This window comes from Palaemon carinicauda, chromosome 40 (assembly GCF_036898095.1).
Source record: "Palaemon carinicauda isolate YSFRI2023 chromosome 40, ASM3689809v2, whole genome shotgun sequence".
NCBI lineage: Eukaryota > Metazoa > Arthropoda > Malacostraca > Decapoda > Palaemonidae > Palaemon > Palaemon carinicauda.
Genome location: NC_090764.1, coordinates 62,599,348 through 62,617,993, shown reverse-complemented (window position 1 = coordinate 62,617,993; position 18,646 = coordinate 62,599,348). Strand labels below are relative to the sequence as shown.

At 42.5% G+C, this 18,646-nt stretch overlaps 1 protein-coding gene across 2 annotated transcripts in view; it reads right to left on the bottom strand.

Annotated features, from left to right (window-relative positions):
* Positions 1–18,646, bottom strand: part of rb (adaptor related protein complex 3 subunit ruby) — a 262,024-nt gene that overhangs the window by 46,021 nt on the left and 197,357 nt on the right. For both annotated transcript variants that reach the window (XM_068363804.1, XM_068363805.1), the window contains exon 12: positions 9,167–9,387. In XM_068363804.1, the coding sequence (XP_068219905.1) occupies positions 9,167–9,387 (221 nt within the window). The remainder of the gene's footprint in view (positions 1–9,166; positions 9,388–18,646) is intronic.

The following is an 18,646-nucleotide window of genomic DNA, read 5'->3' as shown; positions in this document are numbered from 1 at the left end:
ATTTTGGTCTAATTGGGTTTACAAATATCTTGGGGTTTTAGTTTCTTTATGATTTTGGACAGTTCTGCTAATACTATTTCATCTCTTGGATTTTTACTTCATTTCAAGTTTTTTCTTATTAAGTTTTTGGTGTTTTGTGATAGTTTTACTTCATCTTGCTTGGGAACTTTTCCATCTATAACTTGTGCTGATTCCACTACAAATCTTGTTAAATTACTCTTCAAATTTTCTTTATTAGTTTCCATTTCATAATTTAGCTAGGAGTACCTAATTTGTATTGTGAAAATAAACATCAGATTTTTCTCCTGATATAGGAGTGTTTACTTTCTCGTATAAGAAGATTATTGGAAAACCATTTTTCGAATATAATTGTTCGATGACCGGATATTCGAAAGTGAAATAGTTTGAAAGGATAGCTGTTAGAATGAGAGTTGTACGAACTAGTAATTATGCTAATCAAAAGTTGTTCAAAACTTCATTTCCCCCCCTTTCAATAAAATTTTTCATATAAATCACAACTAAGTCAGTTTTTCAGTTAGCCGTGTTTACCTATAAGGATGACAGAATATATTGCAAGTGAAAAAGGGAAACCAATGTTGTACTTGAACGGATTTTTATTTGTGAAAGACAAAGGAATACGAAACTAGATTTATTGAAAATGCCAAAATTAAAAAAACAATTATAATTGTCCTGCAATTACAATTGACTACGAAGTGACTTCCATTTCTCAAGATCACAATCATACAGTATATCCAGGATATAGTTTCTTATTGTATGACTGCTGCAAATGAAGAGAAAAAATATTGGTATTTTTGATGAGACAAAATCTGAGTGGCTTTAATTCGTGTTCCATGTTTTTTATGGACGGCACTTTTAAGATAGTGCTGACCCTGTTTGGTCAGCTGTACACGATCCAGGGTTTTGCCTTTCTTTTATATCAATCTGGTCTTTTATATGATAAAAAAGAAGAAACATACATAAAATTTCTTGGTTATGCAGACACTAAATAAATTACCGCAAACTTTGAACGAGCAATGATAAAAGCTATCAGGACCGAATTTAACGATGTTCATCATTATGGCTGTTTTTTATCATCTCACAGTGCTTCTACAGAAAAAAATGCTCTTTTTAATTGAAGGTTAGAAACAACACTGAAGCAAAACACTCATAGAAGCAGTGCAAAAAAAGCAATTGTTAACCAAAGTCAAAATAGAACAGCTAATCAGTGGAATGACCTGTGGTAAACATAAAAAGAAATATAGAATCGGATCTAGTTGAATATCTACGTGCAAAAGTTCACAATATTAGATTGTAACATATCTGTGATCATTAAATTTCATTAATTTTCTAATATGAAGAAAATTTGTGGTTTTCTCTTTTTTATTATATAGGAAATGAAGTGAGTGATTGGTTTCCGGTGAGAGTGGGGCTGAGACAGGAATGTGTGATGTCGCCGTGGTTGTTTAACTTGTATGTTGATGGAGTGGTAAGAGAGGTGAATGCTCGAGTACTTGGACGAGGATTAAAACTGGCAGACGAGAATGACCATGAATGGGAGGTAAATCAGTTGTTGTTTGCGGATGATACTGTACTGGTTGCAGACACAGAAGAGAAGCTTGACCGACTAATGACAGAATTTGGAAGGGTGCGTGAGAGAAGGAAGTTGAGAGTTAATGTGGGTAAGAGTAAGGTTATGAGATGTACGAGAGGGGAAGGTGGTGCAAGGTTGAATGTCATGTTGAATGGAGAGTTACTTGAGGAGGTGGATCAGTTTAAGTACTTGGGGTCTGTTGTTGCAGCAAATGGTGGAGTGGAAGCAGATGTACGTCAGGGAGTGAATGAAGGTTGCAAAGTGTTGGGGGCAGTTAAGGGAGTAGTAAAAAAAATAGAGGTTTGGGCATGAATATAAAGAGAGTTCTATATGAGAAAGTGATTGTACCAACTGTGATGTATGGATCGGAGTTGTGGGGAATGAAAGTGATGGAGAGACAGAAATTGAATGTGTTTGAGATGAAGTGTCTAGGGAGTATGGTTGGTGTATCTCGAGTAAATAGAGTTAGGAACGAAGTGGTGAGAGTGAGAACGGGTGTAAGAAATGAGTTGGCAGCTAGAGTGGATATGAATGTGTTGAGGTGGTTTGGCCATGTTGAGAGAATGGAAAATGGCTGTCTGCTAAAGAGGGTGATGAATGCAAGAGTTGATGGGAGAAGTACAAGAGTAAGGCCAAGGTTTGGGTGGATGGATGGAGTGAAGGAAGCTCTGGCTGATAGGAGGATGGATGTGAGAGAGGCAAGAGAGCGTGCTAGAAATAGGAATGAATGGCGAGCGATTGTGACGCAGTTCCGGTAGGCCCTGCTGCTTCCTCCGATGCCTTAGATGACCGCGGAGGTAGCAGCAGTAGGGGATTCAGCATTATGAAGCTTCATCTGTGGTGGATAAATGGGAGGGTGGGCTGTGACACCCTAACAGTACCAGCTGAACTCGGTTGAGTCCCTTGTTAGGCTGGGAGGAACGTAGAGAGTAGAGGTCCCCTTTTTTGTTTTGTTTCATTTGTTGATGTCAGCTACCCCCCAAAATTGGGAGAAGTGCCTTGGTATATGTATGTATGTATGTATTATATAATATTACAGGTTTCAATTGAAAACCTAATATACAAAACAATGTACTGTAAATAATTGATTGATTATGAGTAATCTGGCATCCTGATAACTAAGGCAAATAAGAAAGATTTCTAGAAATAAAAAAATTGTGTAAACATTCTTTCAAAAAACTGATAATTCTAGCAATTTTCATACAAAAAAAAAATTTCAAACATTTTAATTATCAAACAATAGTTTCCTAACATGAAGTCCAAAAAGAAGGATGTTGTTCAGATGGCGCTCGCGTCAGGGCGTGGGTGGTGTGGCGCTGGTGGGTTGGCTAGGGCCTTTGTATCGGCCCATCCCTTTGACGAAGGAATTAACAAAATGGAAGACAACCTGTGAATAGTGGATTTCACGCGCCTTTGCTTTATACACGACACCCAAAAGGTGCTCGCGCGAGGGTTGTAACCTCAGCATTCCATGCTTTTATCTTTCTCTGGTATAATTGGAAGGTTTTATCAGAAAAGGTATATTAGAAGGACTATTTTCACCGGCCGCCACAGGTCGACCCAGAAATTGAATTTTGAACATTTGTTTTTGAATAATTGACATGAAACCTTATTTTTTTAGAATTACTTTTTACTTTATCTTTTCCTATAAAATCAGTTATCAGTTACAACCTCTAAAAGAGGCCAGATAAGAGTTTTGAGATTTTGTATGGAACCAAAAAACGGATTTTGAGCGAAGTGAAAAATCTATTTTTGGGTGAGATGGCCATGACGTCCTGATGGAAGGTTCCTTTAGTAGCTTCCCAAGGGTATATATGACTACAGTGATATTCCCAGAGAATCAAACCAAAGGTTTCACAGAATTCTAACTTCTGGCGCGAGTACCCTTAAGATTTACTCTCAAGGATATCTTATATAATCAGGGGACGTATTCTTGACATGCCACATGGCAATCTGCACCCCGAATAGCCTTTACTCTTTGCGGGGGATACGTGGCAGAATTAGAAGGTAGCCGCATTAGAGATTACCCTGGTTCCCCTACTACTATCGTATCACAACCGCGCCAATTCCCTCTGGCGGTCATTCCTTGTAGCGTTGAGCATAGTGCTACAGATACAGTAGTTCGGGAGGGAAACTGTGAAGATCTTTTTATAGAAAAGAAGGGTGGGTCCATCAGGACGTCATGGCCATCTTACCCAAAAATAGATTTTTCGCTTCGCTCAAAATCCGTTTTTTGGGCTCAAGCCATGACGTCCTGATGGAAGCATACCAGAGAATTAATGTGTCTGTGGATTTTCATCAGTGCCTTAACCTTGGGACAATATTTCTACGGCCAAAAGGGCCAATTGATGTTACCGTTATCCGTCATTATCACTAAGCATAACAATGTTAGTGCTTCCTGCCCCCTGCAGGGAAGAGTCATTTTTAGACGTTAGAAAAGGGGCCTCAAGGTAGCATATATTGTATGAACAAACATAAGTATACACTGAGAATACAAACGGTCTCAAGGTTTGTATATATTGCCGAACCAATATCAGTGTCCCCATCCGTTGTTTGTAAGCATACAATGATATGAGAAATATTTACATGAGTAAGTCAAGGAACTCTGGCATCTTAATCATGCAATTGTCGGGCGAATTAGGACGCAACTGCATTTTAATAGGCATTTATTCCTAATAAATGACTACATGCTAAATGAATGTAGCATGATAAGGAAATTATACAAGAGACATATACAGAAATTAATGTTCCCTTTTTCGAAAGGGGAAGAAATGATGAGTGCCACTCTCAGACTGAAGAAAAGCTCTTTTAATAAGACTTCTCTTTATAATTTCTGTACATGATATAGTCTAACAACACTGTGTACTATGTACACACGGCACTAGTGTTATCCGTATAATTTCACACCTGAGATTCTGAACAGATTTGGTGTTACTTTGGCAACACTTATTCAAAGGGAGGTCACACGAAAAAATGCCGACCCCTTCTCCTTTTAATTGATAGCCCAATCAATTGACTGTTCATCGCAGAGCTAGACGACAGGGTCCAAAATACCACCTGCCGCCACCACATAATACTTCAATCCATAGACTTGCTTAGAATAGTGTCTGTAAGACACTCTGGACAACCTCCGACCAGTAAATGAGCGAAGAGGCTCAAGTCCACACACTGAAAAGTTCAGTGATGAAGCAATTTTTCTCAGATCACTATCTGCAGGAGAACTGTCAGGATCCACTCCGCGAACAAGGTAGGTGAGCTTCACCCTCAGTTATAGGGATAGTTTGATCCAGAGGTTTCTCCTGTAAAGAGCTGTTTCCCTAGATACTATTAACTTGGGATTTTTGAGACCTTTGGACAATAAGGTCCGGCCTACTTACAGGTTGGAGGGTCTCAGAAGGAGTTGGGGATTTGGAAATAATACTGCTGGGGGCATGAAACCTGCATGTATTATGTCCGTGAAAATACTCACTCTTATACCTGCAGAAGACTGTGATGCATCATCTGGTGTTCCTCCTGTAAGGAAAGGAGAACAGAAATGAGTATTCAATTGATTATCACACTGATAAACAATTTGCAAAAGTCATCTTTTGACAAAATAGCTTAGGACATGAAGCTATAAAGGGATAGTGGGAGACACATACCCGTGTATCCCCTGCAAGCCAATGCTGTTACCTCCCCTCAGTATTAATATCAGGAGATTCCTCCAACTGGGGAATTCCAGGTAAAAAGGGGGTCAAACGCCTAGGTGTAGAGAAGTGTACAAGGCACTGTCCCCCCTTATACTTAACACTGTGAGGTAAGGAGGACTGATTTCACAATCAGAGTATCGAAGGAATACCATTCTTTCGATATAGGGGCGGTACCAGCAAAAGCTCGCACAAGGGTACCCAAGATATGTAGAAATAACTACTGTATAATCATACTATAGTTTTCTATTTGCAGTATATACCATACTGCAAATTAATGGCTACTGTATAATTATATTTAATGTTGTTCAGCCAGTGTGCTGCTCCATCTGGCGGCCAACTGGATTAGAAAAGATAAAAGACATATATTTGTGTATCCCACCCAATCTATTTGCTGTGGCCTCCCTTACAATATTAAATCAGGGAGTTTCCTGATCAGGGAAACTCAGGGATAAGGGTTCTCCCCTTTAAGGGTTAGAGGTGTCACACCACCAGCCCTTTACAAAATTTAATACTGTAGGTTAAATGGAAACTGATTTCAAATCAGAATATTGACGAAATATTATTCTATCAATATAGGATTGGGTTCAGCAATTACCTGGGCAGGGATACCCAAGATATATTGGAAATAACTACTAGTATAATATATACGTTAGTTTTCCATCTGCCGTATACACAATACTGCAAATATACTGACTACCTGTATAATCATACACTGTAGTTCAGCCGGCATGTTGCCGGATTAGCTAGCTCTTGCCGGAACATCAAGCATGCTAGCTAAGAGAGACAGAGAGAGAGAGAAAGCATGGAGTGAAGGCTATCTATTACTATGTATGTATACAGTAATAAAGGATGTAAAAGTCTAATTTTACTGCCTTTCTCCGAAAATAAGGTTCAAATGGAAGGGGAGAATGTAACATTCAGGCTTCCATCTAGCCACAGTACTATTGCCGGCTTACCACTGTAGGCCAGCCTCCGGCAGCACTAGTACAGTTGGTATGCTACCGACTGAGTCAGTACCTATCTGTGCCGGTCTACTGCCGGCCAGAGCAACACACCAACAACATAAGTTGTGGCCAGCAGTTCAAGAGAGAACTGGAGAACCTTGGTGACAGAAGGGACCTCCCACCTACAGTCGTCATGGCCGCTGGAAGCCGTCAGTCGCCGACAGCCGTCAGCTGAGGAGAGGGGGTCTGGCCGGCTCCGGCAACCCACCGGCAATGGTAAGGTTTCAGGACGCCAGCTCAGGAAAGACAATGGCTCGGCCATCGTAAAAGAACAGGGGGGGGGGAATAGGGTCCTATACGAGGTATGGAAGGGGCCGGCAATGTTGCTGGACCTACACACCTTGAAGAAACTCTGTTTCAGTACCGGCACAACCCCAAGCGACAGAAGAATCTTCTATTCTCCAGCTTAGGAGGTGCTAATACAGTTAAGGGGACGGCAGTCCATACCGTTTCCTCTCAACAATGCCGGCGCCATCCTAGGCCGCATGAGTATACTACTCTACAGCCTAGGGTCTGCGAGCATAGGACTAGTTTACTAGACCACAGGGAGAAGGTGGCGGCATCATGCAACCACTTAGGTGTAGTCTAGGGAGGGCTAGCCTCTTATGCCGGCAGCTCAGCCGGCAGGGGAATGCAATTCACCCCGCCAACCGACTGCTGACAAAAGACTAAATACTCTGAGGTTCTGATTGAATACCAAAACTTGCCGTCTGCTGTTAAGGGATGAGACAGAAAAATCTAGGCTAGTCATGCCTGAATTCGAAATTCAAGGCCGACGCATAGAGTTGTAACCTAAGGCTACTCTCAGAGGGAAGAGAGATTACCCATAGATCTCTATTCGAGACTAGTAACGGCTAATATAATTCCAGGAGATATCAATCTCCAATGAATGATAACCGATACACAAGGGTAACCAGGGAAATGTCGAAAGTATATGTTGTCTAGGCTGGGTTACCTAGGCAAGGCAAGATCTCGGTTACCTAAAATCACCGAAACTCTGACATATACGATCGACACAGAAAAGGGAAAATTATGCATATAAATGTCTTTACAATATAAAATGCCTAAATAGCTTTCATAATAATAATTAATGCTATTTAAACCGGAAATGTCGTTCTGTTAACTAAATAACACATGCCTAATGAACGACGGCGCCTATGGCGACACCGGTGACCAGCGTAGATCCAAACACAATAATTACACTAATTTCATTGTGAGGCTGGAACTAAAATACATATTGTAAACAATGAATACTCAACTTTCTAGACGGATGAAAGAAGTTGTAGAAAGCATAAAGATCCTTAGAAATCGATCGAAAATGTCAGATCAACAGGGAACACCACCGTAGCGAGGCGCTACAAAATAAGGAATGACCGCCAGAGGGAATTGGCGCGGTTGTGATACGATAGTAGTAGGGGAACCAGGGTAACCTCTAATGCGGCTACCCTTCTAATTCTGCCACGTATCCCCCTCGAAGCGTAAAGGCTATTCGGGGTGCAGATTGCCATGTGGCATGTCAAGAATACGTCCCCTGATTATATACGATATCCTTGAGAGTAAATCTTAAGGGTACTCGCGCCAGAAGTTAGAATTCTGTGAAACCTTTGGTTTGATTCTCTGGGAATATCACTGTAGTCATATATACCCTTGGGAAGCTACTAAAGGAACCTTCCATCAGGACATCATGGCTTGAGCTCAAAAACAACATAAATAAATCATAATAATCAATGTATGACAATTCCTCTTATTTTCTTTCATTTTTATCATAGACTTACAATATATGAGGTATTTAAAGGAACACACATACACCATGATAATATTTTCATTCATGGTATTGATTACTAATAATATATGACGGTATCCCACCAAAACGAGATGTAGCTAAACAGAAAACTGCATGTTTCAAGACCATCTTAGTACACGTGAATGGCGCAGGATGCTTACTCAAAATACTTACACTTGGTCCTGGTAAAATTTAAAGGTCTGAATAATATGGATCCTAAGTCGATGCATTGAAGAAGTGTACTTAGGATTCGGATATGATAGGACAATAGCTACATAACATGCATGGTGATGAAGATAGTATGGCAGCATTGTCTTTATACTCCTGAAGTCCTGGATATGAACATTCAGAGAAAAATTGCTTCTGCTATCTTGAATATTGATCAATTTTGTCATTCAAAAATGAAAAGGTAAGAAATTTTTAGCTTAATATCTGTACATTTACTTTAAATAAAACGAAAAACTTATATACAAAAATAGCCGTATTTGAAAGGGATTCCTATACATTGATAAAATATTTCATATAAAAAAGTTAAGGAAAGCTAAGAGAATTTCCCACATACAACTTTCAGGATAAAATTCTCTTTCAAATGGCTTTTTAATGAAAGAAATTGGCCGAAAAAAAAATTTGGAATGAATTTGTAGTAACTCCAAACTAACATTGTTTTTGGGGCTGAGTGTTTCTTCTGACATATTTGTCTGGTTCAATATAAAGACTGGTCCTGAATGGTAGGGACAAGGGACAGTGACATTACCCTATCAAGTAGGACATTGCCCTAGAGACTGACCATATATAAATATGATCAGTGCCCAAGGCCCCTCTCCACCCAAGCTAGGACCAAGGAGGGCCAGGCATTGGCTGCTGATGACTCAGCAGAGAGACCTATAGGCTCCCCAGAAACCCCCATCCTTAGCTCTCAAGGATGGTGAGATGCAGCCGCCAAAAAAAACTAACGAATTTGAGCAGGACCCAAACACCTTCATTTCTGCACAGTAATACTAGTCGAACTTCTCCTAAACATATCCTTATTTCGATATCTTAAATATACAGTACATGATTAAACTAACTAGAATCCATCCATGGGGAGTTTTATGCTTACCTCGGCCACAAAAGTCTTAGCCATTTTTCTCAATACGTCAGGTGCGATCTTAGGGACTTTGTCACAATATTCTCCCAGTAACCAGAGAATACTTGCACGAGCCATTGGAATTTTAATGTTATCCATCAACCTAGCCATATGACTGATGATATCCTTATGGCCCACAGTCTCACTCTGAAGAAGTTTCCGTATGACAACTACACTCTCGCCAACAACCGATTCTGAAAATGCATTTCAATATGTAGTTGAAGATTGTTGTTTATAATTATAAAGCAAATTGTTTAATTTTATTTTCAATTAAATTATACTAATGTATTCCAAGATCACAATACATGTATTCAGATATAAAGAAGTTTGGATTACATTCTAAATTAGAATACAGTAAAGTAAGTACAGAAAATTTATCACTCCCTGTGTTCTCTCTATACTTTTCTAATTTCTCTTGTGAATTTCTTAGCTTTTAAACCCCTCTCCTTTTGAGAAAAATATCTTTTAATTTTCTGGTTCTATAAGATCAATAACTTGGAAAGCAAAGCATTTCCTCTTATGAATTAATTTTCCCTTGGGTTTCTTCCCTTCAATTTACTTGTCTCTAAATGCAAAAGTGTGTAACTCCTTTGGTCCTTTTGCATTCATTCCACTGGGTACAACCTTAGTTTAAAATGAGAATGTCTATTACAACAAGATTCCTAAGAAGCAAGGGAGTTGGATAATATTGCTCTCCTCTAAGCCTCAGCGACATATCTTAAGAAGTGTAGGAGTAAATTAAACTGCTTGATGAGCCAGAATTGATCAGGGTCCTAGAAAATTACCTGCAGCTTTGCCTCCAAGGAAATGAAGTTGCCTCCCCAGAAACAATATTCATTAGGGAGGTTGAGTAAAGTATGACAAAATAGATGAGCATGGCAAAAAATGGCAAAAAAATATTGATGATAATACTGTATATGTTCTAAATTGGGAAGTTAGGCTAGTACCTTTAACAGACTCTGTTGCCAAAACAGTGGAGTTATTGGTAATATTGAGAGACACAATTGTGGGAGTGGTGGAAATTACTAAGTACATTTACAATTAATCTCGGTCAACCCAAAAATTGTATAATCTATTGGAATGATAAAGCAAAATTTTGTAATTGGATACAGTATACATCACAACCACCTACCAGAATTTGTTGACGATTTACAAGCACTCAAATACATTGCCAAAAAACCTTTGGTTCTACTTGCTAGACCTACTTACAAAGCTTACTACTCTTAGCATTTCTTTTTTCAAGCTACTCTAAGCAAATTTCAGATATGCAATCATGGTAACGCAATTCAGTTGTAGATATGGAGGAAAACAAAATGTTAAAAAAACAATTGTAACCATATTATTATTATTATTATCACTTGCTAAGTTACAATCCTACTTGGGAAAGCAGAATGCTATAAGCCTGAGGGCTCCAACAGGGAAAATAGCCCAGTGAGGAAAGGAAATAAGGAGACTACAAGAATATATTTTAAGAACAATAACACTAAAATAAATATTTCATATATAAACTATAAAAACTTAAAAAAAAAAATCAAGAGGAAGAGAAAGAAGATCGAATAATGTGCCCGAGTGTACCCTCAAGCAAGAGAACTCTACCCTATGACAGAGCAAGAACATGGTACAGAGGCTATGGTACTATCGAAGACCAGAGAACAATGGTTTGATTTTGGAGTGTCCTCCTAGAGGAGCTGCTTACCATAGCTAAAGAGTCTCTTCTATCCTTACCAAGAGAAAAAAATCCACTGAACAATTATATTGCAGTAGATAACCCCTTGAGCGAAAAAGAATGGTTTGGTAATCTGAGTATTGTCAGGTGTATGAGGACAGAGGAGAATATGTAAAGAATAGGCCAGACTATTTGGTGTATGTGTTGGCAAAATGGAAAAATGAGTCGTAATCAAAGAGAAGGGTCCAATGTAGTACTGTCTGGCCAGTCAAAGGACCCAATAACTCTCTAGCAGTAGTACATTAATGGGTGGCTTGTGCTCTTGCCAACCTACTACCTACAAGGAACAAACAAAAAAGGAAAATTGGCTGTGTTCAAATACAACTTATTTGTCCTGTAATTAAGACAATATCTGGGTAGAGAAAACAGGTGAGACATATCAATTTAAAAGTAAAAAATACACTGAACCAAACAAAACAATAGACCAAAGTTAAATTTCTAGAGAAACTAATAGATCTTATATAGTGACAGGTATGGTACAGTAAATCTGAATCAATGTTATTGGTTTTCACACAGGATTAGAATTCCAGTCACCTCCTGGCACATGGCAGGTGAGTGGGAAACATGAGTGTGAGAGAAAATTTTAAACATTTTTATTGAGGTTCTCAAGTTGGAATTTATATTATTAAGCATTTTCCATTTAAAGGTAAGATTCATAGAACTATGACAAATTTCAAAGTAATTAGTATTTTTCCTAATTATATAAACATTGAGCTCTTTAAACTGTATAGGAGATATACTTTAGGCAAACCTTGAAGACTATCCATAAGACTTTTAGCGAGGTACAGTATAACTACCCACCCCTAGTTAACAGGGGGGGTTAGGGGATAGAACAGACTACCCCGCTCACACACACCTGTGTTCTATCGTTACTTTTAATTGCAGGCAGGACTTGCAGGGGAGTAGGTGCTGGCAGGTTTGTATCGTTAGGAAAAATATAAATTACTTACAAATTTGTCATCTGTTCCATCACTTTATACAAACCCTTTCATTCTTTATGCGTAAGACTTACCCTAAGGTGGGTGGAAGTCCTAACCAACTGGCTGGTTTTTCATCCGTGGTGCTCCTCCGTGCTAAGCACAAGCTTATAGAGAACTCGTCCTGACACCTCGCTAGATTGTGTGATAACTAAGCAATGTGACTTGTACAGCTAAGAATTCTTAGAGTCATATGACTTCCTTGAACAAACCAATGGACATTGACCAATTCCCAAATCACTAGGGGAAATGGGGACTTAACAAATATATGAACATATCTCAGGTTATACAAGGAAAATGGTTTTTACCAGCAGACAGCGGAGGACAACTTGCAGTGTACCGTAGGTGATGTGCCCCAAGAGAGGGCAAGATAAAAGATGCCAGTCACTCTTATCATTCCGCATAGACTTATCCCAAGTAACATCTGCCTTCAATCAAACCATCTGCTACTTGTCCGATCAAGGAGCTTGAGGTGTTTAAACCACTTATTGTGCAGCCACCACAGGACCGATGGAGAATATCTCCATGTTCCTATGGGTTACGTCTTGCAGGTAATGGGCGGTGAAGGTCGTCGGACGCTTTCACACACCCGCTTGCAGAACCTCCGCCAGAGAGTAGTTTTTCTTAAATGCTAGGGACGTACTTATGCCCCTAACACCGTGAGATCTTGGTTTCCATGATCGTGGAGGAGAGTCAGGATTCAAGGCTTGATTTATGACTGTGAATCCACGCCAAGGTCGTGTTTTTTGTGACTCTCCTCTTATCCTTCCCCATGCTGAAAAAAATTCTGTTGACTCAGGGATGAGCTCCTGAAGTTCGTTTGAGGTAACATCTCAGCGCCGTCACTGGGCATAAAAGCAGTTGACCTGGGACATCGGTTATGTTACGGAGACTCTCAATCCAGAAGGGCACAAATCTAGGATGCGCTACTGCCGTAATTTGAGTCTTTGCAACAAACTCAGGGAAAAAGCCGAGCATTACCTGTCGTAAGAAAGACAGTGCAATTCACTGACTCTCTTGGCCGAGGCCAGGCCAAGCAGGAAAACCGTTTTAAGCATCAGGTGAAGATTTGATGCCCAACATAGCGGATCATAAGGCACTCCTTCCAAGGATCTCAGTACACAAACTACATTCCATGGAGGCGGTCTAACTTCTGACTGAGGACAGGTACGTTCGAAACCCTGTATGAGGAAAGACCATTCCAACGAAGAGGAAATATTAGCTCCTTTCAGTTCAAAGGCAAGGCTAAAAACTGAGAGGGTAGCCTTTCACTGCTGACACCAAGAGGAGTTTTTCCTCCGGGAGGTAAAAGAGAAACTCCACTATCACTGGGATAGTGGCATCAAGAGAGGCCATACCTCTTCCATAACACCAACTACAGAAGACAGCTCACTTTGCTTGATAGACTGCAGCTGAAGATTCCCAAAGGTAGCCGTACATCCTTTTTGCACACCTCTCTTAGATACGAGACGCTGGATAACCTCCAGGCATTAGGTCGTAGGGATTCTATGGCTTTGTGATAAATCTTCACGTGCAGTTGTCTAAGTAGATTGTGATGTGAAGGGAGCTCCATTGCCATGTCTGTGAGCAGATGTATCAGGTTTGGATACCTTTCTGCATGGTGCCACAACAGAGCTATGAGGGTCATCGACAGGTTTTTGGATGCCCTTACCTTGTTGAGTAGTCTTCTTACTTGGCAAAAAGGGGAGGAGGGGAATGAGTAAACATCTACCGTGTGTTGTCCCATTAATATTAGAAAGCATCTTGATCAAAGTGCTTAGGGATCTAGTAACGGCGAGCAGTACATCGGAAGCTGGTTATTCAGAAGTTGCGAACAGGTCTACTGTCTGCAAACCCCACAAAGTCAGGACTTTGTTGGCTACCTGACAATTCAAAGACTACTCAGAGCCAACTACCTGAGTCGCTCTGCTCAGATTATCCGTCAGAACATTTCTCTTGTCCGGGATGAAACAGGATAAAACAGGCTGATAGGGCTACCAAGTTGTCTTATGCCCATCTTACCCTTTCCACAACTAAATGGCATAGGTTCTGTGTAAAGGTACCTCCTTGTTTGTTTATATATACCACTAACGTGGTGTTATCAATCATCAACACAATGGAGTGTCCTGAAAGTAGCTGTTGGAACTGCTGGAGGGCCAGAAAAGCTGCCCTCATTTCTAGGAGGTTTGTGTGGCAATGTTGCTCCTACTCAGACCAGAGTGACGGAGGCTGTGTGATGCGACATGTGAGGCCCCCCCCCCCCCATTCATTTGAAGCATCTGTGAAGAGCATCAATTCTGGGGGGGGGGGAGAAGACCTGCCCCCCTCTGAGGAGGTTGGCATCTGATATCCACCACCTCAGGAACTCTCTTTTCCTTGGGATCTATCCGGACCTGAAGACCAGATGGGTTCTTGTGCTAAACCCAGCTGGACTTCAGCTGCCACTGAAGAGACCTTATGCGTAGTCGTCCCTTGGTCACTAGGTGCTCCAAGGAGAACAGGTGTCCTATTACACGAACCCACCAATGGCTGGAAGCGAGTCTAGAAACAAGAAGGGGCTTGCTTCCTTCTTCAGTCTCTCTATTCTGCTATCTTGAATGGAAAGAATTTGCCTAGTCTGGTGTCTAGAAGCATTCCTAAGTATACCAGTTTTTGCGTCGGCTGCAGGGATGTCTTCTTGAGATTATCTACAATCCCCAGATCGCGGCAAAACTCGAGAAGTCTGTCTCGGTGTTGGAGAAGGGTCGCCACCGAGTCTGCTAGATTCAGCCAGTCGTCCAATTACCTGAAGAGACGAATGCCGTTCTTGTGAGCCCAAACTGACACCAGGGAGAAAACCCTTGTGAAAACCTGTGGTGCTGCCGACAGGGCAAAACACAGCACCTTGAACTGGTATTGCCGATTGTCTAGGATGTTCCTAAAATACTTCCTTGATGATGGACAGACTGGGATCTGGAAATATGCTTCCTTTAAATCTAGTGTTATCATGCAGTCCTTGGGTCTGACTGCTTTCTGACTGTGTCTGTCATCTCCCTTTGGAATGGAGTTTGTTGAACAAACTTGTTCAGGGAGGAGGGGTCGATGACTGGTCTCCAACCTCCAGAAGCCTTCTCTACAAGATAGCGTCAACTGTAGAAGCTTGGAGACCTGTCTAGTACCTCTTGTAGAGCATCCTTCTCCAGCATGGTCTGGACTTCAGCCCTGAGGGCCTGTTCCTTCACAGATCCCTTCGTGGTATAACTCAATGGAACTGGTTGTCGAGTTAATGGCTGGAGTAATAGTGGGAACAGGATGTGATAACCTTCCCGTAGTATGAAGACCGTCAAAGAATCAGTCCCTGGTGCCAACTACCTCAGCCACCGGCTCTGCAGGCATCCTCCCACTGGTGAACAAGTGGGAGGACTGCCCTACCTCGCGGGGTTGTCCACACCCACCTCCTCTTCCTCCTTGTCCCCATTTTCCTCATTTGCTTCCCTTGCTCTGCTCTCTAGTAGGAAAGGGCTCCTTTGCAGACATCTTGGAAGCACCTGAACTCCTTGGTGTTCCCCCTGAGATCTTACAGGAGGTGGTCTCTGAACTGGAGGGGCTGTGTGTAGGGTTGTGTTGTCATGGCCCTTTGGAGAAGGGAGTCCTGGTTAGCTTTTCTCCAACAATCTACCACCTTTTCAATGTCTTCTACATTGAACAGCAAGGGATCTTCCATAGATGAGGTGCGTAGTTTGAGTGCTTCCACTCTTGGCTCTTGCTTGTGGAACTTGTCAATCACTGCATCTCCTCATTTGAGGACCCAATTAGACCTCAGGTTCACTACCTGCTAGGCTGGGAACTTGATGATTCTCGTTCCTGAGAGCAGGAAGGTTGACATGGCCTCCCTCTTATGCTCTTGGGACCAGTTTTCCATAGATCGAGCCACGAAGTAGCTTGCATGGCCTATTTCACAACTCTACATGTTCCAGGCATCGCTCGCCAAAAATTTCATAGGTATGGCCACCAGCTTCTGATATGTCATACCATTGGTCAGAGGAACTATTGCTGGGTTAAGAGGTAATGCTGCTAGAAATTCCTCCACGATCTCATAGGAGGTAATGGTACTAGGATTCCTCCATGGTCTCATAGCAGGTAATGCTGCTAGAGATTCCTCCATGGTCTCATAGGAGGTAATGCTGCTAAAGATCCCTCCATGATCTCATAGGAGGTAATGCTGCTAGAGATTCCCCCATGTTCTCATAGGAGGTAATGCTGCTAGAGATTCCTCCATGGTCTCATAGGAGGTGATGCTGCTAGAGATTCCTCCATGATCTCATAGGAGGTAATGCTGCTAGAGATTCCTCCATGATCTCATTGTATTTCCTCTGTTGAACAAACGGAGGAGGAAGGAGTTTTTCTGAATTGCTTGTCCGGAAGGACAGAACCTCCAATGATTTGAGAGTACACATTCTTTTTAGCACTCTTCAGCCCCCTCGACCAGGCTACGCTGCCCTGGTCTTGGTGGGTTTCTGGGTGCTGTACAGAATGTCTGAGACAGTGTCTGCCTTAAGGGAGAGCAGTGGATGGGTCCTCTATCCTGTTGATGGCCCTGATACACGCCAGGACCTGCCAGAAAGCGTGAACCGCCTGGTGTTCAGCAGCCAAGATCTTTGGGCTCCTGGCCCTAGGCAGCATCTCCTCATGCCCTGAGTCCAGATCGGGGTCTTCTACCCATGAGCTTGCATCCATGCAAGCCAGGGGCATGTCGACATAATGATGCCAGGCAGGGACTCTTGAATTCGAGGGGAGATCCTTGTCTGCTGTTATTTCTGTGTTTCTTACCGAACTCGGCATGCTCTGCCCTTGGATTAGTGCCACAGCCCTTGATGCCCAGTTCTTTGGAACCGTTTTTGTATCCTTTATCTCCCTAGGATGAGAAATGAATTCAGAGAGTAAAGAGATTCTCTTCATTCCTTTAGATTTGGATGAGCTCGAAACACAAGTGGGTGGAGAGTTGCTAGAGGGCTGGGCCTTCTCCACAGGAAGGGGGGAGTACTCTGGACAGGTCAGACAATCTCAATCGGAAACAGACGTTAGTTCTCAGTCAGGAAGATCTCCCTCAGTGTTCTCGAGCCCCTACTGGTTCGAGGGTGAAGAGCATGTCGCCAGGGAGAGGTGTTGCATGTCTCTGTTGCCTCCCCTTCTTCCAAGTTATTATCGGAGTCAACTCTGACGTAGAGAAGTCCAGTTGCAGCTTCCTACATTCTAGATTTGGAAGCTTGCTCTCCTTGGCTGATTGTATGGGAGAAATGCCTGGGGGGTGCCTACTGTTATGTTAGCACAGTGCTCCTTTGTCTTGGGTTGGAAGGAGGAGAGGTGTACATCAAGGAGCTCGATGCCTACAACGTTATCTACCGAACGCTTGTCATTGTTAGGGTCGCAGTTGAATCTTTTCCTAAAGGAACCTGCATGGTACTGGCTACCATTTGCTGGACTGCTCTCACCAACTCATGGAACCATGGCCTGTCCTTGCTGAATGAAGGAACGCCCATTGGGGCACTTTGAGAGAACTTGTGTTCCGTAGTTTGTTTATGAGGAGCTCGCTGTGGAAAACCTTGTGACCTGTCATCGTCATCTCTTCTGGGAGGCATTCGCTTACACTTTATTGAGTGAATGCGCACAGGTACACTCCTGCTCTGCTCTGGCCGTACAAACCAGAATTCGTGGACAACTACTGCTGGAAGGTGATCTCTTGGCGAGTGCGCTCTCCTTTCCTGGTGAACAAGTTCCACTGGTAAACAGCTGGTCGTGGGGTAATACTCCCTCGCTCGTGATTGTATGCTGGAATTACACGCTCGTGCATTGTTGAAGTACGGCTTATAGTCAGATGTCTGTGCGCATGCTTAAGTTCGCGTAGATTATTGTTGGAGAGAGAAACTTGCCCTTGCACCTTAACTGATGGATGGGTACGCAACGATGTGCATGGCTTTCTCGCTGAACTGCGGTCTACTCTGCTCCGAGGGTCAACTTGATCATAGGCGGCTGGCAAACACTCTGGTTCACGTAGATTGTTGTCAGCAGTTCTCGCTTGAATCGGGTTTCCCTAGCCATGACCCGGGGCTACACATCTGTCACTCATCAATACTCTCACAGGAGTATGGCGAGCATTCCAGCATTTGGATTTGCTACAGGGACTGGATGAGGAATACTGTATGATGAGTGTGATGAGTCTGACGAACACGACGACGAAGGATACGCACTACCTCGTCGTCTTGCTCCGACAAGCCTACTTCTGATGGGCTAGAAAAAGTTATGGACGCATCCGAAACCCTTTTCATCATGCTATGCTCCCCCTTAAGAAGGACAGGATGATGCTTTGGACTTCACAAACCCTCTGCAGGCTGTGCATCCTCAGATCGATGAAGAGCGTCGTCGTCAGCGTCAGCAAGACCAAAGTCAAACTTCGGGTCGCCCCATTTATTCTTCCCGACTGAGCACTCCGAGGAGTGTTACTCCAAACATGCCCTTGCACAAGTGCCGAGGCTGCCTTTGCAAACAGTGACAGAGAGGGAGAGGAAACAGAACCAGGCCGGGACACTAAAGAAACTGCCGGTGCAATATCTTCACTCCTTCAGAGTCTGCTGGTGTGCGCTTCCTCTGTTCCCCGAACTAGCTCAACTCCAGATGACCTTCCTTCGACGGGGGACCAGCAATCCTTAAGGAGGACCAAAGTTGCAGAATGTCGGCAACGGAGAAAGACTCCCCTTTGGCAGAGGGAAGCAA